Source organism: Oenanthe melanoleuca, chromosome 1A, assembly GCF_029582105.1.
Source record: "Oenanthe melanoleuca isolate GR-GAL-2019-014 chromosome 1A, OMel1.0, whole genome shotgun sequence".
NCBI lineage: Eukaryota > Metazoa > Chordata > Aves > Passeriformes > Muscicapidae > Oenanthe > Oenanthe melanoleuca.
The window spans coordinates 63,970,132-63,995,186 of NC_079334.1; the positions used below are offsets into that span (position 1 = coordinate 63,970,132).

At 43.2% G+C, this 25,055-nt stretch overlaps 1 protein-coding gene and 1 long non-coding RNA gene across 2 annotated transcripts; one reads left to right on the plus strand and one right to left on the minus strand.

The window, feature by feature from the left end:
* The first annotated feature begins 59 nt into the window (after positions 1-59).
* On the plus strand, positions 60-16,266 carry LOC130264115 (uncharacterized). Its single transcript, XR_008842422.1, has 3 exons — positions 60-204; positions 10,112-10,226; positions 13,089-16,266. It is a non-coding gene; the product is annotated as an uncharacterized LOC130264115 (long non-coding RNA).
* Positions 16,267-18,601: 2,335 nt separating this feature from the next.
* Positions 18,602-24,239, minus strand: ECHDC3 (enoyl-CoA hydratase domain containing 3). The gene is made up of 5 exons (XM_056512134.1): positions 23,944-24,239; positions 23,732-23,853; positions 21,515-21,612; positions 20,482-20,682; positions 18,602-19,001 (listed from the first exon to the last, which is right to left on the minus strand). Exons 1-5 carry the CDS (start codon positions 24,222-24,224, stop codon positions 18,675-18,677), a joined length of 1,029 nt encoding a protein of 342 aa, XP_056368109.1. The 5' UTR covers positions 24,225-24,239; the 3' UTR covers positions 18,602-18,674.
* Positions 24,240-25,055: the final 816 nt, after the last annotated feature.

Consider the following 25,055-nt stretch of genomic DNA (forward strand, 5'->3'; position numbering starts at 1 on the left):
CGGGACCGCCGCCTTTGTCCCGGCGCTCGGGGCAGGGCGTGAGGGAGGCAGCGTGCACTTCCTAAAGGCGGCTGTGGTGCGGTCGGGGCTGAGGAGCTGCGCTGCCCCAGGAGCGGAGCCCGGTGTGTTGGAACTACGAAGTTCGTCAAGGGTCTGGAGAATCTCACTTGTGAGGGAGATGGGCCTTATCAGCCTCGGGAAGAGGTGATTGAGATGGGATCTCGTCAATATTTATCAGTATTTAAAGGGCGGGTGTCAGAGATGGGTCAGACTCTGCTCAGTGATGCCACTCAGCAGGACAAGAGGCAAAGGGCACAAACTGATGCCCAGGAAGTTCCACCTGAACATGAGGAAGAATTTCTGTCCTGGGCAGTGACCAAGCACTGGAGCAGGTAGTTCAGAGAGGGTATGGGGTCTCCCTCACTGGAGGTACTCCAAAACTGTCTGGACACAACCCTGTGCTTCTCCACTGTGGTCCCATATGAACTGACCAGTTCTGTGATTCTGTGTCCCTCCACTGTGTGGGGGACATGGGTCTCCACAGCCACCCTCCGAGGGCAGAGAGGGGACAATGACACCTTTGGCTGCCTTGCAGAGGTAAAACCTGCCCCGATTGTGCCCAGGGAAGCTGTGGATGCCCCATCCCTGGAAGTGTTCAAGGCCAGGCTAGATGTGGTTCTGAGCAATCTGGTCTAGTTGAAGGTGTCCCTGCCTGTGGCAGGGGTTGAAACTGGCTTCCTTCAAGGCTTCCTTCCAACCCAAACCATTCTGTTTTTATGGTTCTATGAGGTATAAACAGTGTTGGATCTGGTGTCTGATGGGCTTGTCCCTCCACTAAACTACTGGGAAATCATGAAGGTAAAAGAGAAAATCATTGTCACAACTGCCCGAGTCTGCTTCCTCAGTGGGGAAAAGGTTTACATGCCTTGTTAAGCTGTGCCACCCATATACTTAAGAGCTCAATAACAAATATTGCCTATTTGTACTCTTATTTATTACTAATACATTGTCACAGTAACAGGTATTTATCAAGTGATTGTGTCCTCTCCCTTCTTCAATTGTGCAAGGCCATGACAGCCAGCAAATTATCAGTTTGACTTATACTACACTGTAAAAATTTCAAGCTGCTCCCAGAAATCATTATTTTTCACTCATGCTGTGGTGGCTGAAATATTCCTAATGCAAGAAGTACCTCAAATTGTGGAAGATGGAAATGTTTCAAAAAGATGTGGCCCTACCCAAAAAAATGGTGTAACAGAACAGGGAAGGGGGAGCTGTACAATGTAGGTCAGTGAGGGTTGACAAGGCAAGACCATTCCGAGTCTTTAAATGTTTTTTTCAAGTTGTCCAAAGCTGCAGAAGCAGTGTCCAGGAGGAAAGCAAATGATAAAGACTCCAGTTATGTAATTTTTGGTTGTGTTAAAGCTGGTGCCTAATCTAAAGTGTTTGGTCATTCTACAGCCAAGAGAGAAGGGCTCTCCATCAGCTTAAGAGAGGCTGGATAAATCACATTGTGAGGAGACCTGTCTCTAGTGGTTTTAGTGGTGAAGTCTGACCAGAGTCCTGTGTGTCTCTCTTAACTGTGGGCCAAGTTTAGAGGTTTCTGATGTTAGGCTAAATGAATCCCATCTTTCTCTTTTATTCTTGGTTCTGGCAACAACTTGGTACAGGATCATATGCCTGTCCTGTGCAACAACTGTTACACAACAGCACAGGAGAGGAAAGCTCTGTATTTCATCAAGGAGAAAAGTGGGAGTGGTGTCTATTGCATATAGCATGGACACCTCAGCTAAGGAGAGCATCTCTGTTCTGGGAACATTTAATTCAAAAATATACTTAAAGGCAAGCATGTACTTTACAAATTTCCAGTGTGGGACCATCAATACACAGAGGGAGAGTGTTTTGAGATTCATCAAGGTGGATAACTTCAATGTATTATTTTTACAGTGTATTATATGTTAATTCAAACTGCCTGAGCTAAGTAGGACATCATTCTGAGGAAGATTTTACAGTTCCAGGGCTTTATCAGCCCAACACTGTCACTTTCTTTATTTCTTGATTTAGTCTCATCACCTTGTAATATCAGGTGTAGTCTCACGTTAAAAATGTGCCCTGACAACGTTTTTCTACCCTAGGTGAGTCCAAAAGAGTTTTTTTGTCCTTTTGATCATCATTTGTATGTTTTCCCTCCTTTCCTTGTTCTTCAGCATTACTGATAACTAATCCTAGCACAGAGTTTATTCAAGGAGACCAACTGTGTGTTGACACATTCTGTCCTGAAGGTGGGGAAATTTATGGAGCACAGTTCCAAGTACACAGCCCATTACTGTGTATTACAGAGAACGTCCCTCCTCTGCTCGGTGAAAACTCGTTATACCAGTTTAAAAATATGTCAGGTATGCATCTCCTTCCTCCAGCATTAATCATTAATTAACATGTGATACTGACATTTCTGGTTGCTACTTAATGTAGCAAAACAGTATTTTATGTGCGTTTCTAATTTCTTCTATCATCCTCCTGCATCAGTGGAGGGTGACACATCCAGCTGTCAGTGTCAGTACACTGGTAATGCTACCCAAAACAAGCCACGAGAACAAGCCCATGTTTAAAAAACTCCTCTTGCCAATCTGACTCCTTTGCCTTGTGTTACAGCCAAAATTTATTTTTCTTCTCACAGAATGTGCTTATTGTATTTGCTACTGCAAGTAGCTGAGAGTAGACACACTAAGCTAAGCAATTGTAATCAAAGAGGATTTATTCACCTGTTTTGGACTTTTTTCACAAACAGTTTTCATTTAAGGTCTGTCTTTTCTTTTTCTCTGTATGGGTCCTGGATTTGATAAGAATTGGTAGAACTGAGCAGTCAGAAAGAAAACGTAGACTGATGGGAAGCTATCTTATTTACCTGAATTTCAGTAGACTTAGAAAGCCCCTTGTGAGGCAGTGTATGTAAAGAAAAAGAACAGGCAACAGATAGACAAAATAGGGAAATAGATATATACTGAGATATGAGATAACCATGAAAGAAACAGGGTTTAGCCAAAGTGAAGGTCAGGTTGCATTTACAGTCATTATGGTTGACTTAGTGTTGTGATAAATATAGTATTATCATGACTTGTTATTTGTATAAGAGTGGTCATAGGAAACCTGCAGACAAGAGCATGGCTTGTTGTACAAAGTACTGTGCCAACAGCAGGTCACTATTATTGTTTACAATCAGTAATCCCACATGAAACATGCTCTGGGACTGATTCATACAACTTTTCCCCATGATTGACCACTTCCGTTTTTTTGGCAGGGCATTTACAGCCCGAGCCAAAGGAAGGCTTCAGTGTCACAGCACTCCTTGCTTTTCAGTGCCCAGCTGGCAGAATGCATTTCCAAGCAATGAGATAAACTTACAGTAACCAAAACTTGGGGCTTTGCCTGTGACTCAGTAGCAGTCAAATATCCCAGCCCACATGTCACTGCTGCCTCCCTCCTGCCAACTCTGTGGCTTTTGTTTTGTGGTCAGGCAGGTTTGTGTAGTGAAACAGCTTAAAACCAACAAGACAAGATTGAAAGCTCCCTCCCCAAATTTGCTGATGAGACTAAACTGGGTGATGAGGTGGACATGTGAGAAGTGACAGCAGTCTTGCAGAGACCTGGAAGGGCTGGAAGAGTGGACTAGCAAGAACTGTTTATTTAACAAGACAAGAGGCAAGGTCCTGCACCTGGGACAACATAAGCCAAGAATCCATTAGAGGTCAGGCCACACTTGGAGCATCATGTGTTTGGTCCTGGTCTATGCAATTCAAAACACAGTCAGATTGGAGAGGATCCACAGAAGGGCTACCAAAATGATCAAAAGGCTGGAGAGCCTGCCCTGTGAAGAAAGACAGAACCAGTTAGGTCCTTTCTGCCTGGAGAAGTCTTTGGGGAGACCTTATCAGACTACTCCAGCACTTAAAGGGTTATTACAAAGAGAATGGAGGCTCTCTCTTCTCAAGGAGCCACATGGAGAAGGCCAATGGCAATGAGTACAAATTGCTCAAGGAGAGGTTTCATCTTTATATGAAAAACATTTTTTATGGTGAGAACAGTCACTCACTGGAGCAAACTCCGCAAGGAACCAGGTAGAGCTGGAGCTTTTCAAGATGTGACTGGACAGGTGCTGCATAATCTCATCAAGGCTCCATGAAAGACTGGACTTGATGATGTTTTGAGGTCACTTCCAGCCTGGGCTGTTCTATGATTCAGTGATTATTTTTGGGAGGTGCTCATATCTTTTTTTTTAACCCAGATGTTTTTGCATTTTGTTTGGACTGACTGCTGTGGGACAAAAACTTTAGGTTGAGGGAGACAGATCTGAAACCAGATCCACTGTTGTAGGGACAGGAATATCTTTGAGCTGCAGAAAGCAACTTCCATCTCTCCCCTGGGTGATCAGGGTACCTGTGTGGAAAGTGAGAGATGAGTTTGAACAGTCTGGTGGTTCAGAGACAACAAGTCTTCCAGATGGGCATTTCCTAGACCAGCACTTGAGATACCATCACTCGCTGTGAAAAACAGTCGAGATAGGATCTGTGGAGAGCAAAGACAGTCAAGTATTTATTTGCTACTCTTTAGGAACGCCTTTAGTGTTTAGCCCTGTTTGTGATTAAGCCAGAAGAATATCTAATTTCCAGGTTATGTTATAAATTAATTGAGAAATGGCCCTGAGGCTACTGTGGTTCTTTGCCTGTACAGAAGCAGAGCTGGAGGCACTGTGAGCTGTGTTTATTAACATCTCTCCAGCCAACCTTCACAGTCTTCCTTCTGCCCTCTGGATATGCAGATTTCCTACTGTCCCTTCCCTCTTCAGTACCTTCTCTCCTCCCTGCACTGCAGAGGCCAACTCTGTCCCCAGTCCCTTCTACCTCCTCCAGCAGCACCCCCACCTCCCCATGCCTTGGGACCTACCCTTGCCCAGAACTCTCACTATTGCCTCTGAATTTCTCTCTCCATGAAGCCATGTCCCTCCCTCTTCCTTGCCTGATCTCACAGGCATACTAGAGACTTGTCTAGGAAGTCAGACCCAGTTTCTCTCTTCTCCTTACTTCTGGTGTTAGTGCACCTCACCGGTGAGACAAGATTTGCAGGTATGAGAACAAGGCTGCAGAGGTAGAGGAAGTTCCCTAATGAGTTGTGCTGCCTTCAGGCTTTGACTGCAGTTCACCTGGGGGGAGAGAAAGGGGAGCTGGAGTGTATTTTTGGTAATTAGTATCTCACTTTCATTTGAATTCTAGTTTTGGCTCCTAAATCCTCTACTAGATCTAATCTTTCATCTTTTTCTTCAGCAGATCCTACTCTGAGAGCAAATACTTCCCTTTTCCTATTTTTGTTTAGAGGGGGGTGGGACAGCTTTCTACTGGTGTTGCAGTATCTGGTTAAGTGGCCTGATTTTCATAGCTGTTCCTTGGCTTCTGCTATTTAAAACATATGTTTTCTGACATTTAATGATATGTTTGTTCTCTCATATGTCCCAATGAGTATAAACAACCGGTTATTTTCCAGTGTCAGTGAGTTTGAAATTAATGCAACTTATTTTTCTGTGGGGAATGGAGACATATGTCACTGAATTAAATTAAATATTAATCTTATTATTTCCAAAGGGGAGAAGTGCAACTAGAATCAAAGAAATACAGAAAATTATTTATTCCAAGAGAACATAAAATACATATACTTGGAAATATACCTGTTGTTTTAAATTGCTGTGGGGTTTTATAGTTTGTGCTTTTTTCTTTTTCTTTTATTTACCCTTTGCTTTTTTTTCTATATTTTTAAAAATTTCTCGTTTGATTTCTCTTAGAACTGAAAGTTAATTTTTCTAATGGTATTCCATTGGCCCATGATATGTGCCTGGATGATCTTAATTCCAGTTCCCAAGGACAGGGTGTCCTGTGATACAGCAAGCTGTATTTTGCATTTGATTGTATTCTCTGTTTCATCAGGACTGAATGGTTTGTGGAGGAGGAGAGCAGGATGGAGGAGTTCCCTGTAGATCATGTTTGAGGGAAGGACTTGCCATTATCATTCAGGATATTCTGGAAAGGAATTCTGGTGTGGCTGGGGGCTCTGTGCAGGGTCAACTTCAAGTCAGTGGAACAAATCCCAGTAATTTCATTAGGAGCTGAATCAGGCCTTTACTAGATCAGGAAAGGGGTTCAGACTTTTGTAGCAGAATGTAGATGGACTTTAGACATTTAAATTTCATCTGCAATCCAAACAGTCTTTGCTTATCAGCCATCGAAACCTGCTTCTACCTTATCTCTTCAGGAGCCTCTCAGTTTCCATGGAAGTCCAGTGGCTACATGTGCTGCATGAGGTGAACACAAAACTTCAGCACAAACTTAACCTTGTCCAACAGAGTGGCTCACACATTTTCCATCCTCAGAGTCCCTCTAGCTCAGAGTGTCCACAGTGTGTTTGGGGATACTCAGGGATATTTACTTGTGAACTTGGGTTCTGTGACTGTACCTCCATAAAAACTGGATTGAGGGGTACCCTTCATGGTTCAGAAAGTGAAAGCAGAGATAAAAGCTTCTACTCAAGGCACTACAACAAGAAGATGAAAGTAGGAAAGAGAGATGGAAATCCTCACCTCCAGATCTTCAGGGACAAATCATGTACTTTACATTGCCATTGATGGATAAAATAATTCCCCATCATGGCAAGCCCCTAATCCCACAGGACAAGGCTATTAGAGGATAATCCTAACCTAAATTGCAACCCTGTGTTTCAGCACTGGTTCTCCTAATGCTCCAGGATACAATTACAGTACAAGGGCCTGGAAACCACAGCCTTTGTTCTGCCTTATTGCTTAATTGTTTAATGAAGTATTCACTTCATCTAAGTGAGTGCTTTGTAATTTTGTACTTGCATGCAGCTGGCAGAGGCAAAGAACTGGCTTTTTTACAGAATAACTTGTTCTTTTGGTGGAAGAGGGTATCATTAAAAATATCATGCTCCAATAGTAAATAATTTGAAAGATCTCTCCGTAAAAAAAAATCTCTCCCATGAAAGTTAGGAATGAAAGCACATTTCTTACTGGGTTTTTGTCCCTTTTCCTCCTTGATGCTGTGCAAAGACAGATGGAAGAGGCAGTGGGACAATCAGTATCTTGCACTAACAGGTGTGTTCTGAGGTCAGGACACTGCTACCATGTGCATCTCTCCAACTGGAATGGGAGAGGCCTTCCCAAATTAGGAAGAAAAGAAGTAACCAAATAAGCCTTATATCAAGATAAAAGCAATACTCAGGTCCTTAAATAAGTGTAAAGTCACTACATACAAATGCAAATAACATGAAAAAAATCCTAAAAACTTCTGTGGATTTCAACAGTCTCCCTGTTCTACCCTTGAAAATATTCATATGCTCAGGACAACCTGTCAGGCTCCAGCTCCTGAGTAGTTTCCTGATGAAGGTCAGGTGCTCTGAGGCATCTGTTCCCTGGCTGAGCTGTGGGTAGGCAGCTTTGTACCTCCCAGCATTTCAGGTATTTTGATCTTTTGAAGCTTTTCTTCCTCTTTATAACTATAGAAGGAGCTTAGACAATTAGCTCTGGGCTTGGATATCATTTTTGGCTGGCAACCTGAGCCTCAAACAGGATATCAAGAGATTTGCAGCAGGGTAGTGAGAGAGAATGACCCTGGGAACAGGAGAAAATAATTTGAACATTGGAGGCTTTTTTAGTTCCAGCCATGCAGGGTCGCTTGCAAATGCTAAATACCAAAGAAAAATTGCCAGTCTGTAATACCAAGTTTTTTCTTCAACAGCTATGAAAGATAACATCAGCACAGATAGAAGAGGTGAGGTCAGCTGTGCATTAATCCCTTCCTCTCTTGCCAGCTCTGCATCTTGGGAGGTACTGCCTATGGATTCTTCCCTGGTTCTCACAAGGAGGGTGCTGCTTCACTGGGAGCACATTGCTAGAGAGGCTCAGCAATGAGACACAGTGGTCTCACTTGGTGCTTTCCATGCAGACTCCACTGTAGGTGCTGTTCTTGTAAAGTCCATGGAAAGCAGATGAAGGGAAGGAAACCATCACACAGTGCATTTGAGGTACCAAAAGAACAGTATAGGGCACCTGGATGTGTATGGTAGATGCAAATGTATATACTTAATACATTGTTCTTGGTCCCCCAGAAGTGACAAATGGATTACTTTTAGCTGCTGTGTTCCATTTGAAAGCAAGTACAGGGCAAACATTTTGTTTGTCAGGACACTTTGTAACTTATTTTCATGGAACTACCATTTTCAACATCATTTAACAAGTCATTATAGACCTTTTAATAAATTATAGTCATTAACCTTGCCTAGGGTAACTGAGGGCAAGATTTTAATTCAGGCAGTGAAGAGTCTGTCCTCTAGGCCTGTGTTCAAGATCACAAGAGTACCAGAGCCAACATCAATTCAAGGACCAACAGGAACACACCTGGCTCACAGCCATCTGTTGTACATTCACAGTGCTGCTGGTTCCTGCTCATGCCAGTGCACAGAGACTTCTCAGACTGCTGTTATCCACACTCACTCCAAGCTGCTTCTATGACCTGTTCTTGCAGTTGCAAGTGCTAGAGCCTGAGAAGATCCTGGTTCCTTTGCCTTTAAGGATATACCTGGCAGCTCCTCTGCAGGGAGTTTCCTGCAGAGGCAGGAATCTGACTCATGGCTGCTGGAGACACCTCCTGGAAGAGCTGTCATTGAATAGCCACAGGCAGTTGTGATTCAGTCCTGAGCAGTCTCATTAGCACCTGATTTCTTAATGGCATCCCTTATACACTTATACTACCAGCTATTTTTGTATCCTCCATCATCAACTACAACCAACTACTGCCTTAACAGGAACTCTCTGTCCACATGAAAGAGTGTTTTGGTTTAGTGTTGTTTTTTTTTGTTGTTCGTTTTTTGTTTTGGTTTTGTTTTTTGTTGTTTTTTTTTTTTTTAATATGGAAATACTTACATAAGCTTTCATTTAAACCTTTCATAATTTGTTTGTAATTAAGAAGAAAAAACCCCTTTGCTTAAAACTGGTACTCTGTACTTTTTTTCCTAAAACAAACACTTTAACTTTGTTGGTGGAAAGATTCACAACAGGCTGCAAAAGTATTTATTTAGCACATTTTTGGCTTAAAATACTGTCTTGCCAGGTCTGTTGTTACTGCTGCTTATCACTCTGAGGTAACATTTGCTTTTTGTTCCAAAATTTCAGTTGTTTGCTTTTAGGGTATTACTGGTGGTGGCTCAATATCTGTGGCTACAGATGGCTGAAACAGCTCCTGCCTGAACCAGCTTCTCCCAGTCAGGGAAAGCTCTAGAGTGGCAGGGAGGAAAACAAATCCAAGAGTACAGGTCACCCCTGTGGTGGCTCTGTGGGAGCACACCTGCACAGCAGGGCTGAGGCTGTCTGGTGGAAAAGGTGTTGAATCACGTCTGACTGGTCTGAGTGGAGCCTCTGTAGTGAAAACTGGCAAAGCAGTTAAATTACATCTTCCACTCAGCCCACTGGTGAGAGTTGTCCAGAAGCTGCTGGGCACAGGCTGGCATAACCTGTACCTCATTGCCATGGGCTCCTGCAGGTTTGGCCTGGGCTGGACCCCACTTGCCCCTTATCGGTGTTCTTGTTGACCTGGCTGGGTTCACTGCATTCCAGAGCTGGTAGTTCAATGTTGTTTGTTTGAATTCCTCTGCTGCTCCAGCACAGCCCACTGTACTGGCTCTTTTGGTGTTTGAAGTTGTAGATTTCCCTCACTGTGGTGGCTTTGAACAGTGAATGTGTTCCCCATCCTTCTACATTATGGGAATCTGGCTGATAACCAGTGTTCCTGGAAATTTCAGTTACTAAAAGTATCATGATAGGTGGTCATGCTCTCTTACTTTTCATGAAGCCAGGAATAAAACTGAGGCTCAGATAGAGACACCTGGCATTTGTATTCATTCATATTTACAACAGTATAATGATTACCTTCACAGACTCTTGCAGAGTGTTCACCTGGCCTGAGGGATGGAATGACTTGGTAGAATATCTGCATTAAAACTGGACTATCGTTCCTGCTGGGAAAAGACTTGAGAGAATATTTTTATTTTTCAACAGCTCCTGCTGTGCCTTGGCATTTACAGTCCATCTGGACTAACACCTTCAGCAGTTTTTTCTGTGCCCAGCAGACTCTGGACCAGCAGTGACAAGAACATTAGTTCATCAACAAGCTGTGAGTAGCACAGTTGATTAATTCTTATCATTCACTGCTTTTAGTGTGTCACACAGAACTTTAGAACTTCCTTTACAGCTGGGGAAACTGAGTCATGGAGAGAAGAGATGGTGCCACTTAGTTCACCTGTTAAGGTGGGTGGAAGAGGCAGCACTGAGATTTTGCTGGCTGAGCTCTGGCTGGAAAGCCTATCCTCTGGATCCTGTTCCTGAAAGCCTGAGGCATGAAGGCATGATTGTCACACTTCACTCATCTCTTCTACCCGGCTTGTTGACACAGCCTCCTTGGAAGGTCTTTCTGAATCACTTGTTCCATCCAGAACCTCTTACCAATCTACACAGACCCATTTGGATCTAAAATTAAGACTCCTCAGGAAAGCCAGAACAAGACAGTCTTTCCCCAGCTGTGCTCAGCTGAACGGTCCAGCTGCCCAGACACAGATGTATTGCTCACAGATGTGCTCCTGAAAGCAGACTAGGGTGTCCTCTTGCTTCCAAAGATCTCCCTGGAATTTTTTACCGAGTTGGTTGTCTTGAATCAGATTGCAACTGCTCCTCCAATGTAATCAGTGAGGAAGTAGTGAGGAAAAGTGGGAGAAGAAAGCTTAGATCCCTGACTTGCGGAGCTCCCAGGGTACTTTCTCACACTGCTGTTGGGAATAAACCCGGGGCTCGTTCCCTGGGAGCAGCCCACTATAAAACAAGGCTGGCAGCAGCGCCTGGCGCGGGTCCGGGAGCTGCGAGCTGCGAGCTGCCATTGCCCTCTGCCGACAGTTCGGTGTACGGTGCCCTCACTGCAGAGCGAGCTGCTCTGTTCCACGGCAAACAACGAGCTCTGGGCATCTGCAGAAAACTGAGGGATCCTCCCTCAGACACAGATTTTTGGGGTTTATTGCTTGATTTTTTAAATGTATTTTCTCACTGTCGTAACTTAGATGCTACACATCAGTCAGTCAATCAATCAATCAATCAATCAATCACATATCAATCATTCTGCATCAAAGGCAAGTCCTGTGTAAGCTGTTGTGCAAGTCATGGAGTATATGGGGAGTGAGAGCTAAATTTCCCGTATAGAGATTGTGGTGTACAGTGACAACTTAAATAAAACATGGTGAAAAAACCCAGTGACCAGCCCCATCTTACCTGTAAATCACTGAGATTCTGAAAGGTGTACCTGAGCTCACAAAAAGGCAGCTCTGGTTCCCTGCTGGAAGTCAGGTTAATTAAAAGCAGAAGTAAACCACAAGTCTTGACTGCATGGAGAATGGATCACACTGTTGCCATCTTTTTTTTTCTGCTTTTCAATTCTCTTTTCATCACGAGGTCAGGTAACTCCTTAGCTCACCTAAAGCTACAATTCAAATGTTGTTTGGGGGTAAAGCAGGCAGAAGCAATGACCTGTGGTAAACAGAAGGTTGGACTGGACAGTCACATTTCTTTTCTGCCTGTCAGTTTGCCCAAAGTCAGAGTGGAGTTTTTGAGGAAGCCAGGGAGTGAATCAGAGTTTTTCATTTGTTTTGGTTCTGTTTTGTCTGTTGTTTGTTTGTTTGTTTTGTCTGGGGCTTTAATTTTTTCCTTTTGTTTATGTTTCAGAATTATCTAAGAAATTATGTATAGAAATATATTTAAATATTATAGTGAATGGATCAGAAATGTCTAGGACATTTAAGAGGTGGGGTTTTAGCCTATGAACTGCCACTGAAGTCTTTACCACCTTTTCCTGTGGTAAATTCATGGTTTCTGTTTGTTATGAGCCCTGAATAAATTGGTGCTGCATTTTGACCATCCAGTGCCTCATAAAGATTTCAGGCTGTCAATGGAAATATTCTTGGGCTGCTTGCTCTGAATAAATGCTCATGTGGAAAAAGACTAAAAGCTTACAGGAACATCCACAGACAGTAAAGAAAAAGGACTTTTATCTTTGACAACTTCCATTTTACTGTGATGAGTACATACTAAGTGTTTTTTCATAGGCTCTATAAAAGGATGAAGTCTTCTCTTGCTGCTAGATAAATGTTATTCCCCATTTCAAGCAGCAAAGGTTTCTGATTTCAGTGATTCAGACCAGTTTCCAAGCCCATTCACGGGGAGGAGATATCAAAACCTAAATTCCTGAACTTTAGTGCTATCATTTTATTAAATAGATTATAACATATAACATTAGAGCAACTGTAAAAATAAGTAATATTATTGTTGATAATTAATAATAGTCTCAGGCTAATGAATAAGGAGCTGATCATCCTTGCATGGTCCCAATGAAAAAGGGGTAAATTAGGTCAGTTTTCCAGTCCTCTGTGTGGGTGCTCTGGAGAGCACCTCAGTGTTTCTCCTTCTGGGCCTTCTTTCAGAGACCCAAATTCTCTCATTACCCTGCTTTTCCATCTGTTATGTCTCAGATTTGTGGACCTATGTCCACAGAATGAGTAATTTAGTAATGTAAGAATCTCAGTATTCATTAAAAGAAAATTAACCACCAAGGAGGGAGAGAAAAAAAACTGAGTAAAAGTTCTGACTTCACACTGAGGTCTCAAAACAAAACCAACAAACAAGAAAAGAAAAAGCACACTAGTGAGGTCCTGAAAGAGAAGGGAGATTAACTCAGAATTATTCACCATGTTTATATTTATATCCTATTCACTGGCTATTCAGAAGGGGGATTTTTTTAAATAGGATTAACTCTCTTAAACAGATGATAAAGTTTTATTGGTATGAAGGGTGTATTTCATTAAACAGGTACAAAATCAAAATATTCATATCTAGACTGAAGACCACATTAGGAGAATGACTTCATGTTTTCATTTCCTTTTTTCCTTTCCCCCGTGTTCTATATATGATTTACTAATTCTTTATTGTTTCTTTCCAGAACCATCACTCACTGTCTACACTGAGAATGATGTTGGGCCAGGAAGTGGAGAAGACCAAAGCAGGTATATATATATCACTTTATCCTTGATGCTGACAGGGCAGAGTGGACAGGGAAAACATCACTCATCTTTCCAAACATGATTTCATCCACTGTAATTGTTTATAGGAGGACAGGTCTGGAATAAAACCTGAGTGCCACTTTGGAAGACCTCACGCCTTCTCTGTCATCAGCAGCTGAGGCAGCCTGAATGTCAACATTCCCTTATTGCAGGGAATGTGTCCTTAAAAACTCCTTCAGGAAGCAGAGCTCTTCTGCTCCCTCAGACATGGCCCATTACATCAGAGCTCCTGACTGGGCTCCAACGAGCCAAGTGACAGACTCAGACACTGCCAGCCATACCTGTGCTGCATTTCTGGGAGGGGATGTTCCCTCAGCAGGACTGGTGGATGAGATGGACACCTAAATCTGAGGTAAATCCAATAGGTTAATCTGCACTGCCATAAAAGTGAGGTTAAAGAGTTGGTGGGTAAGTTTATTTTTACTTAGAGTCCACAGCATTGCAAGTCTTGGTTTTGGCAGGCTGAAAACACCATCCTACCTCCAGGAGGGAAAATTAAAGTCTCTCATATTAAGTAGCTTATAGCATTAGTCATGAATCAAACCCATTTTAGTAGTAGAAATTCCATGAATTATTTTATCATCTGGTTCTGTTTTAATTTCTTTGTCTGTAACAACCATAATTGATAAAATATACAATAGCCCTATGATGTTCCCACTAGCATGACTCCAGGATACAAATATTTAAATGAAGTGTTAATGCTTTAAAACTCATAGCATGAAAATTACTACAGTTGGGCACATCAAAGTTGAATGAACTCTTTTCCCCTTTCTAAATATACAGTGGTATTAGGGGTGTATTTCTGCTATTTTCCTTTTAGAAAATCTATGGTTTTGACAAAAATAATTCCTAATATTGACCATAAGCAGCCAGGAGATGGTACATCATACCATGGAGAGGATTTAATGCTGTAAAGCAGGATGGGAATGCATTATTCAACAGTAGAATTCAGAATTAGTATAACTGAGGTGCAATGCCAGCGGAATCAAGAGAAATGAATCCTACTCATTGCAGTATGAAATTTGTCCTATAGCTTTAGGTCCTCATGGAAATTTAACCATTTGTCTAGTCTCCTTATTGCTCAGATACAGCAGCCAGCTTTTCCATGAGATTATTTAAATGTAGAATTATTAGAAAAGTTTGCAGCTACAGAGATAGATGGGTTTTACATAAAATCCCTGCTCTTTGTAGCAACCCAGTGTGATATTGAGAAAGATAATGGTCAGAAAATACATTGCCAGGCTCCTAATGAGAATCTGTTGACAGTAGAATTACCCCAACATTCATCAAAAAGCCAATAAATGTCAAGCAAGAGGCCTTTGATGCAGTGGCTCATAATTCCTATTCAGAAGCCTTTGCAGTCACTTCAGGGCACGCCGCTGTCCTGCATTTCTGCTGATTTTACTGAAAACTTTGTTGCTGAAGAAATACAAGGAGCAGGTGTCAGTATTCCAAGTGCCACTGCCACAGTGCCATGGGCTCACTGTGAGACCTCAGGCACAGCACATTTGGCCTCAATTTCCCCATCTGCAATGCAGGAATTACAACACAGGAATTACCCAGAGGCAATTCTGTGAAGGACACAGTGCTGCCATCCAAATGCTCAGAAATCATGAGCTAGGTGGTAAAAAACTCTGATGCTGACTCCTGCCAATGAGGTAGGCATATATTTTTAATATTAACTAAATTGTTAGTTTAGTCCAGCTTTTTAGGACTTTGTAGGACATATTTCCAAGCTCTCTCCTCCACAGCTACAGGAGATTACTTCAAACCAACCCAAAACTAATTCTTACCCAGGCTGCTGAATTCTGGGTTGGATGGCCTTAAGGAAACTCCATGAAGTTTATATAAAAGCTTACATAAACTGTTCTTGGGCTCTGTGGAGCACAGAGGGTATAAATACCTTGTCCATTACCCAAGTCCTCTGTTTAGCTCTACTTTCAGTATATATTCCCCAAGTGATGTGGTGAGGAAGGTCACTGCCTGGTCCATGAATTAGAAATAATCTTGTGCCATGTGTTATTTGTCACTGCTCCCTGGCTTTTCATTTGCCTTATTCATGAGAGCCTGAAGCTACATCACAAGTGATATGATCATATCCTTTAGATTTTGCCTTTTGTATATTTTTTTAAATTTCCAGGTAAAGGCTCAAAGCCATTCCTCTAAGGCCTCCATGGACTCTGAGGCAGTTCATTCCATTCATGCTGGCAATTCCTTGCTTGCATATCATGACTGGTTTCCATTCCAGCTGTTCCTGTATATATGGATAGAAAATGTGTCCCTGTTGGTCATTTTTAAGGATAAGCTGCATCCTAGAGCTGTATGCAGATGGAGTTGCTCTTAGTTTCCAGAGCCACATGCTGTTAGGGTGACTGCAAACTAGGCTAATTAGCTGGCAGACTTTGCTGCAGAGAGATTCTTTAATAAAAATGGAGGGGGTGACAAGGGATAGGCTCCTTGCTATTTTGGGACAAACTCTTCCCTCAGGCAGTAGATAACCATGGTGGTAAGGCTCCCAATCTATCATTTGGTTTGCTGTTTCTTGGCTGTAGTACTTAATTAACAGTTCTGGAACTGCTCTGTTTCCCAGGAATAGACTGTAAATCCATTAAATTAAACAATAAGGGCAGATGTGGGCAAAAATAAAAAGCCCATGCAAGTCAGAAATGAAAAATTAAGTTGTTTTGTCAGTCTTCAGGGACTAGTGTGAGAATGTTATAAAACCTTCTGAAGCTTTTCTGTCTAGTGTTCAAGCAAGAGGGAAATGTTCCTGTGGATGCCAACATTTTTAGAACTGATGATTGCTAATTATGAAAGCACTACTGACAGGACAAGGCAGAGTGGTTTGAAAGTGAAAGAGGGTAGGTTTAGATTGGGAATTAGGGAGAAATTCTTTTATTTGAGGGTGGTGAGGCACTGGAACAGGTTTTCTAGAGAAGCTGTGGATGCCCCATCCCTGGAACTTTTCAAGGACAGCCTGAATAGGGCTCTGAGTAACCTGATCTAGTGGAAGGTATCTCTGCCAAGGGGTTTGAATTAGATGGTCTTTAAGGTTCCTTCCAACACAAACCATTCTAGGAGAATCCTATAATTTTATAATTACCTTATTATTTTACTACATGAAATAGTACAAATATTGTGAAAACTGAGTTAAGACAAAAGTGTGTTTTCTATTCAAGATCTGAATGGAGATAATAATAATGCCAAACTCTTGTGTAGATGGCAATCAACTGCAGAAGAATTTCTGAAAGAGTGTGCTCATCTAAACTGTCACTCATGCTTTAAGATGGCCAGTGAAACCATTTTATTACTGCAGTTAGCTGGAAAGGGCACTGTTCTGCAAAAATCAGATAATGTACTTATTTCTAAAAGCCTGGAACAAAAGAGCCAGTTGAGATTTGCTGAGTAGTTGCAAGATAGCCATTAAATATAAATATTTTTAAAAACAATTTACTCTTTCCTAATGCTTTTAGAGCAGCATGTGGGAACAGTCTAAGTGCAGCATCTTACTGCATTTGGAAAGGACACGATGAAGGTTATTGGGCTCCAGATTTAACTCTTCCATCTTGTAATTGCTCATAACTGTTTCTAACCTATATAAACTAATTGAGTTTGTAAAAAACTTGCCCATCTTTCCTGGTGGTAACAACAAAAAATTGTATTTTTAAAACAGTTTGTGCCAACGCCATTTTTTCACATTTAATGTGAAACAGTTTAACGGTGTATTAAAGTTTAAGTTGTCATTCTTAAAATTAAAACTTGCAGCAGAAATGAAAATTTTGTTATTTTGAACCTGTAGATGGAAAAGGGACTTGTTTTGTGGGGCTGTATATGTATAATTGATATTTCCACATCTGGAGTTTTAGTAGGTATAGGTAGGATTAATTTGATTTAATTTAAGACATCCAAGTCTGCACCAAGCCCTTTAGGCTGCTTCTATTGTAAACAGAGAAAAAAGGCCCATCCATACTGTGATTCACGTGGTCTTGCTTAGATGGCTATTTAAGGATGAGATGGATGAGCCCTCATGATTTGGCTATGTGGAACTTTGGAAAAAATGTAATTGCTGGGAGGTCATCCCATGTTGATCACCATGGATTGATACCAAGGCTCCTTTCATCCAGTACTGCCATCAATAACACATCCTCAGCAAATCTGCAGATTCTGCAAAACTGGGGCAATGGCTGACACCCCAAATGGCCTAGCTTCAATCCAAACCAACCATGATCCAAGAAGATATGCAAGTTTCTTCACCTGGGAAGAATAACCAGTATAGGACACCAGCAGAAGTGAGGAGTGGACTGGCAGGGCAGAGTCCTGCAGGAAATGGGTTCCCAGGATGGATGCCTGGCTGAATCAAGCACTCTCGTTACAAAGCAGACAAAACACACACTGAGCACTACTCACAGAACAGCACATGGAGGCCATATTTTGCTCTCTGCTCAAATCTGTTGAGGCCATATTTAGGATACAGCCCAGTTTTGGCACAACCAGTACAAAAGGGATTTGGAGAGACTGGAACTGGTCCAGTGGAGGGGTGCCAAATTGGTTACCCAGAGAACATGACTTACAGGGAGGGTGGAGGAAGCAGGGCTTATCAGTCTGGCACAGAGGAATCTAAGTGTGGTCTACATGCTTAATGGAACTAAACTTTGCTAATAATGCCAAATAATGTAGCAAGGGGGAATGGCCAGAAAATGCTTCAAGGCTCAGACTAGACATTAAAAAAAATTCACCTGGAGAGTTGTAACTGATTACCCAGGGGAGCAGCTGAACGCCTTTTTTTGTAAGTTGTCAAGTCTTTAAATCCATGGCTGAACTGCTCCAGTGCTGGTAAGAGCCCAGCTTTGAGCACAAGGATGGACTTCCCAACTTAACACACCAGCCTGAAAAGTACAGCTGGGGCAAGACACTGCCTTTCACCCCAACCCATGCTCATCCTTCCTGGAGTCAAGAAAACTCCCTAAAGCTGAGACAAGTGCTTGAACTGATGGTGGAAAATCAGGATTGTGGGGGACAAACTGCTGACACATACAGTTCACTGTGTTACAGGCTTCTGTCTGTAACGCTCAAACAGTCCTGGAATCCATTATTATACCTACTATCATCATCTCTGGAATGTGTCCAAGCCCTTCAATTCTCTATTAATAACAATAAATAGCAAATCTTATCCAGAACTATGGAGGGGAGGTTCTGAACAAGGTGATCTGAGCTCTGTCAGCCCCTGTGACTCCCTATGTAACCTGAGACATGTTAAACTGATTTTTGCAGCACAGAGTTACTTCTAAAACCACAGATTAAATTCACTGCCAAGAAAACCCATTTTCTTTGATTTTTCTTGATATTTATTACATACTTAGAGTAAATTTATTGTGTCTGGCATTTGTAAGAATAAAAATATAGTTCCCAAAGGCAACTGCGTGAAGAATCATAAAGCACAGCTTAGGTTTGTTTAGAGACAGGACTCATTTCTTCTCCTGAGAGTGTGACCAGACAGGCTTACGCTTCTGAACAAAGGCTTCAATGCCTTCCTGCCCATCTCTCAAAGTCAAATTATCTACCATGACCTTCGTAGTTATTTTGTAAGCAGTGTCAAGGTCCTGGGTTATCTGTCTGTAAAAGGTGGCTTTCCCCAAGGCCAGGACAGATTTGCTGCTTTCACATATCTTCTGAGAGATTTTCATGGTCTCTTCTTCCAGCTTGTCTTCTGGTACCACCTTGCTGACCAGCCCGTGCATTAACGCCTCGTGGGCAGAGAGAGGTTCACCTGTGAAAAGCATCTCCAGTGCCACCTGAACAAGGAAAAATGCTGTATTAAGTCAACCCAACTGCCCCAGTGCTTTGCTTTGTTTGGGGAATTTCAGCCTCCTCCTTCAAGTACAAGTTACTTTTTCACAAATGATTTAAATCTTTTGGTCTTTTAAACTGCCAAGGACCTGTTAAGAGGTCTCAGCAAAGAGAAGGACTGGGTCTAAAGCTGGTCTCTTCAAACCTGCCACTGATGCCAGCTGTTCTAGGCTGACACCCCTGGGTTTCTCTTCAAAAGCCCACAATCTCTAGTGATTTCTATAGGAATTAAAAGAGAGGTGGATCATCTATAAAGTCAAATGACTCAACTTGGTATTTTAAGCTGGGCATATGTGTCGTTTTTGAAAACACCTGTCCTAGTTTTAAGTTTAGTATGAGTGGTTTTAAATATGAACTTTTTATAGCCACATTATTTCAGTCTCCTGCTGCTTCCAGCATCTGGTGCTTGATGTTTGAAACTAAAAAATCCCCCATATACTCAGTGACTATTCAATGTTATGTATCAACAAAGACTGTTTTCCAAGACTCTTGGTGCAATTGACCAATGCCTGAATCATAAGAGCTGATTATCCTCATTAACATCTTTGTTCTGCTAGCTACAAACAATGGCAACTTCTTTTGTTAAAAGGTAAAAATTTGCAATTCTGCAAACTGTAGAGAATGTTCTTATTGCTTTGAAAAGCAGCACAGAAAGAAGTATTTCCCACACATTGTAAAAATGTAATCCTACAGCCCAGAAATACTGATTCAGGAACAGCTACAACTGCAAACAAGAGCAGACTCGGAAAAGTCCCCCACGGACACTATTTGAACAGGATGTCCCTGCAGATGGGAAATTTCAAGCTGAAGCTCTTATCCAGCAATGGGATGTGTGCAGTTCAGTCACTGCATCCCAGCAGAGCCTGCTGGGCTTGGACCGTCTGCCTGCATGAATCCAATTGGCTTTACAGATTGTACTATTTTTTATGTAGCGAGAGATGTGCAGCCACAATCAGTAGGAAATAAAACAGAAAGACAGTATAGGAGGGTTTTAGATGCTATTTAAAGCATCTTGATCTACAGCCAGGCAGATCCTGCTGGCAGTGAAATGTCATTGCCTGGCAAGAATTGATGCCTCGGTGGGATTGTTATCCTGAACTTGCAGGGGTTTCCTCCTCAGGGGAGAACATCATTGGCTAAAGCCCTGAGCTGTCTGTTGGAAAGGAAAGGGATTGCTGAGTTTGTGGGCTGCTGGGACGAACTCATGCTGGTTGGAGTCACATCAGTAGGAAGCTGCTTTTCCTAAACAAGAGTTCACCCTTTATTATTTTTCCCAGTCCAAAGAGTTATGGAAATGCCTTTTGAAATAAAGTATTTTGAATGTTGCTCTGCAGGAAAATAAAGTTGAGGCAATGGAACTAAAACTCCTAAAATGGGAACCAACTTTTTGCAAAATTATGAAGAATATCTGGAAAGGAAGCTGACCTTTCTTGGAAGAGATCTGCCCAAGGCCACAGCTGGTGTGGAGCAGAACAGCCCAATGTTTACTCCAGGAGTAGCAAACTGAGATTTCTCACTTGCCACTGCGATGTCACAGCTTGCCACGAGCTGGCAGCCAGCTGCTGTAGCCAAGCCGTTTACTTTGGCAATCACTGGTACTGGAAGTTTCTGGATTAAAGTCATAACCTGCATGCACAAAAGACAATGGTCAGTATGGAAATTCAGAATGACACATCCTGTTTTGGAAGCCATTAAAGTACCTTCCTCTCTGTTTGCCAAAAAAAGCCCCAAACTATTGGATCTTGGCTCCTTTCTGATGAAGTGATGATGAAGGGCCTGTAGCTTTCATATATGGCTTTTTCAGGATTCCTTAAATATGGGCTAGGCAATGCCTTGGAGATCATTAGTACTGGAGGAACTAGAACAAAAGGTTTCAAACTACTCACTGTTGTCACACTGAGGAGGATTAGGGGTCAAATTCTAGCTCCACCACTATCAAAGGGGATTTTGCCATTCTCTCCAAAGGCTCCAGGATTCACTTTAAATTCCCCACCTCCCTGACCTCGTCTCTTTAACAATAACTTGGAGAAGCAGTGAGTCAGATCTTACTTTCACACTGTCTACTTGATATTTAAGATGATCCTGAACTTTTAACTAAATAAATGCTGGGAAGGAACATTTGATCACAAGTGATTTGAAGATGGTTATCCCTAGACTTCTAGAAAAGACATTGCCCAAATACTCATCTGCAAGGAACACTGGCTAAACTAAGGAACACACCCTGACTGTGCCCATTGCTGGAGACATGCACATTCTAGCCCTTCTATTTACTTGTAGAGAAATCCAAGGAGAACATAATTTCATCAGGATTAGGCATTAAAATAACACAGCAGCAAAAACCAAGGAATCTGAAGGAATAATCTGTGCTTTGGCAAGCAGATGACCAATGCTGTCCCTCCTTAAACCAAAGCTTGCTCTTAACACCAGGCAAAGGCAGAGGCACCCATGAACTGCTTACCTCTGCACATAATTCAAATACTTGGGAATGATGCTTCACATCATCTTCACTTGACAGTTCCTTTAAATCATGGCCAGAACAAAATACAGGTCCTTCAGCTGCAAAGAATTTCAGGAAAAGTCAGTCTGAATTAATAAAGAAATCAGGGGTTGCAGCATATCAATGTCCCAGGTAAAGGGATGTCAATGACATGTCAATGTTCAAAAAGGAGTTTGGGGAGGGAGTTTTGAACAGAATTCCAAAATATTGCTTTTGTGATAACCTTAAATTGCTGCACTGCAACGTTTAAGCACAGTAACACCCATTATCACTTTTCAAGGTCTCATTTTACTTACATTGCACTTAATTCAGTTAGAAAGAATGCACTTCACACCTCTGAGACCAATCTTGTGTAAGGATGTTCAAAACTGCTCCTTGGTACAACACAAACTTATCAGCTGGAGCTGGAGTGCTCTGGTGTCAGACTGATAAATATACTCAGTCCCTATTTATTGAATCCAGAATTAATTATTAACTTTTGCTAAATAAACATCAATATTTTTTCTGTCATGGTGTTGAAGGTCACAATGGAAAAAGAAAGAAAAAATGTTTTTCTGCTGCAGGAGAACCAGAAGAGTTGTCGGAGTGTCTTCTCCACTACTAAACTAGAGAACCCCCCCAAAGCACGTTCAGGGTTTGAGCAGCAAAAGAGGAAGCTTCTGAGGAACTAAACTTTGGATTTGCTAACACTGTTTACAGGTACCCATCTTTATAATGGTTTTCCTTTGTCATGCAACTACCTGCCATTAGAATGAACCAATGTGATGCTTTCCAGTCCTTCAGAACTTCTCAGATATTTGTGTGGATGTGACATTTCCAGCTACACCTGCGCAGACCAAACCTTACCTATGGATTTGTTTCTTATGAATCAGATTATTGAGACACAATCTATCCAGAAATAACCACACAACTGTCAGTCAACTCATGGGGTTGGCAGTATATATCTGGAGATTAATTACGTCTGCATTTGAACTTCACTGAAGAATACACTGCAAATTCTGTGTTAAAAGCCCAAAGCATTCTCTGAGGAATCTTATAGTTCCTTGAAATTCCTTCTTTTGCGTTTTATTCATCAGGGGAAGTAGAAATAAACAGGAACATGCAATTTCTAAAAAAACCAAACACAGTTGTGCTCACAAACTCCCAGAGCACTGTACTCCCAAAGGAGAGCCTTCAGTGTTTCACAGAATTTTTAAATGCTTCTTGAAATGAGGAATATGTATATTTAAACTCACTCCTGTGAAATCAGCTCTCTTCCACTCTCGTGTGTGTGCCCTAACACACAGTTTTCCCCTATGTATCGGAAACAGCATGATCCTAAATTAATAAATCGATTTATCTGAGATGCTTGGAAGGGGGGCAGAGGAAGGTAATCTTAAAATAGCAGAGCTAAAAAAGATGGCTTAAGTACGGCTCAAGTTTCATTATGTTTAAGAATTTTACAGCTTAATATGTAAATAGAATGAAACTGTAACAGGCTCTGAGAGAGACTGTTTTACTTCCATGGGTCATGGGTGTCTGTGGTATTGATATTGCCGTCTCTGTTTCTAAAATAGTTCTGACAAACCATTGGCAAGGACGAGGCTGATCCTGGCTCAGAGCAGGGAAGCAGAGCACTTGATTTGCAGAAACCCTGTCTTTTACTACAGTCTATACTTGTCAACAGGGCAACAAGTGCCATCCTAGCTTTGCCTGCTCCTGCACAAAACCCCTGTGTGGGAATGTCAATGCTTTACTTTTATAACTCTCAGAACTTTTTTTTTTTTTTGTTTGGCTTTTGTTCTGTATAAAGTGTTCTTTACGTACAATCTGAAAACTTATTAACCCTAACTGCCGAGTGTAAACATCTCATACCCCGACTGAAATGCTGACATTTTGAAACGTGTTCATGCTTGGACATGTTGGTTAAAACCAAAACAAAACCCCAGTCAGTCGTTAATACAGAGTTAGGAATGAGGAATAAAGTACAGGAGAGAGGAAGCTGGGTGAGTGTACAGGAAGAGCGTGTCAGGGGGCTCAGCCGAGCAGACAGCCGCGGCAGACCACGGCAGCTTTAGGGAAGCACACAGGTCCCTCCCCGCCCCGGTTCCGGCAGTTCCCAGCGGGGTTTGGGTCTGGGTTTGGGTCTGGGCTCCGCGCGCCCCGGTGAGCCCTGCCCGCCCGGCCGTGCCGCGCTACCCGCGATGACGATGACGCGCAGCTCCCGGCTCTTGACGTCGTGCAGCAGGTCCCGCCGCAGGCTCTGCAGCATGGGCAGCGACAGCGCGTTCCGCCGCCGCGGGTTGTTCAGGACGATGGTGCTGCAAAACCCGGGAAACACAGCGGCGTTACGGTCACCGAGCTCCGAACGGGCCGGGCCGCGTCCCGGAGCCCCCGGCGCCCCCGCTCACCGCACGCCCCCCGCCTGCCGCCGCTCCGTCAGCGGCTCCGCCGGCGGGGCCCCCGCGGCCCGCCCCGGTCCCGCGGCCGCGGCGCTGCTGAAGGCGGCCGTGAGCGGCCTCCGCAGCCGGCACAGCCGGGCCGCCATCGCTGGGGCTCGGCCGGGGGCGGAGCGGGCCGGGCGGAGCGCGGGCCGGCGTTGGCAGCGCGGCCCAAGCCGAGCCGGCCTGGCGGGGCTGCCGGGACACGGGATCGCAGAATCGATCGGGCTGGGAGAGACCGCTGAGACCATCGAGTCCAGCCTGTGACCAAACGACCCCTTGTCACCAGCCCATGGCACTGAGTGCCACCTCCAGGCTTTCCTTGAACAGCTCCAGGGACGGTGACTCCACCACCTCAGCGGGCAGCCCCAATGTCCAGGCACTCTTTCTATGAAGAAATTTGTCTGAATGTGCAACCTAAGCCTCTCCTGTCACAGCTTAAGATCTTGTCGCTGGTTGCCTGGGAGAGGAGCCCAACACCCACCTGGCTACAATCTCCTGTCATGGACTTGTAGAGAGTGAAAAGTTTCCCCCTTTAATCTCCTTTTCTCCAGGCTGAGCCCCTCGGCTCCCTCAGCTGCTCCTCTTCAGACCTGTGCTCCAGCCCCTTCCCCAGTTCCACTGCCATTCTCTGGACACAGCCCAGCACCTCAATGTCCTTCCTGAGTTGGGGGCCAGAGCTGAGCACAGCACTCGAGGTGTGGCTCACAGCACCCACTCCCTGGTGCTGCTGGACACATTCCTATCCAAAGCCTCCCTTGGTCCTGCTCTCAGACCTGACTCTTCACTGGAAGGCCTGGGTGAGCAGTAGCATTAATGAGTAGCTGGGGTGTTGGGGAACACTCAGAAATGTGATAATTTCTTCAGATTCCACTGAGCACTTGCATCTGGGGTGACCATGGGATGGAGATTGGGACTGTGCTGAGCGAACTTGCCAGTGGCACTGGGGTGGGATCTGTCATGACAGAGGACAGCAGTGTCATGCAGAGAAAATGACATTGCTTTGAGCCCCAGAGTAACTGGCATGAGATGAAATTCAGTTCTGCAGGGCTACTTGGGAGCTAAGATCATAATTTGTTCGC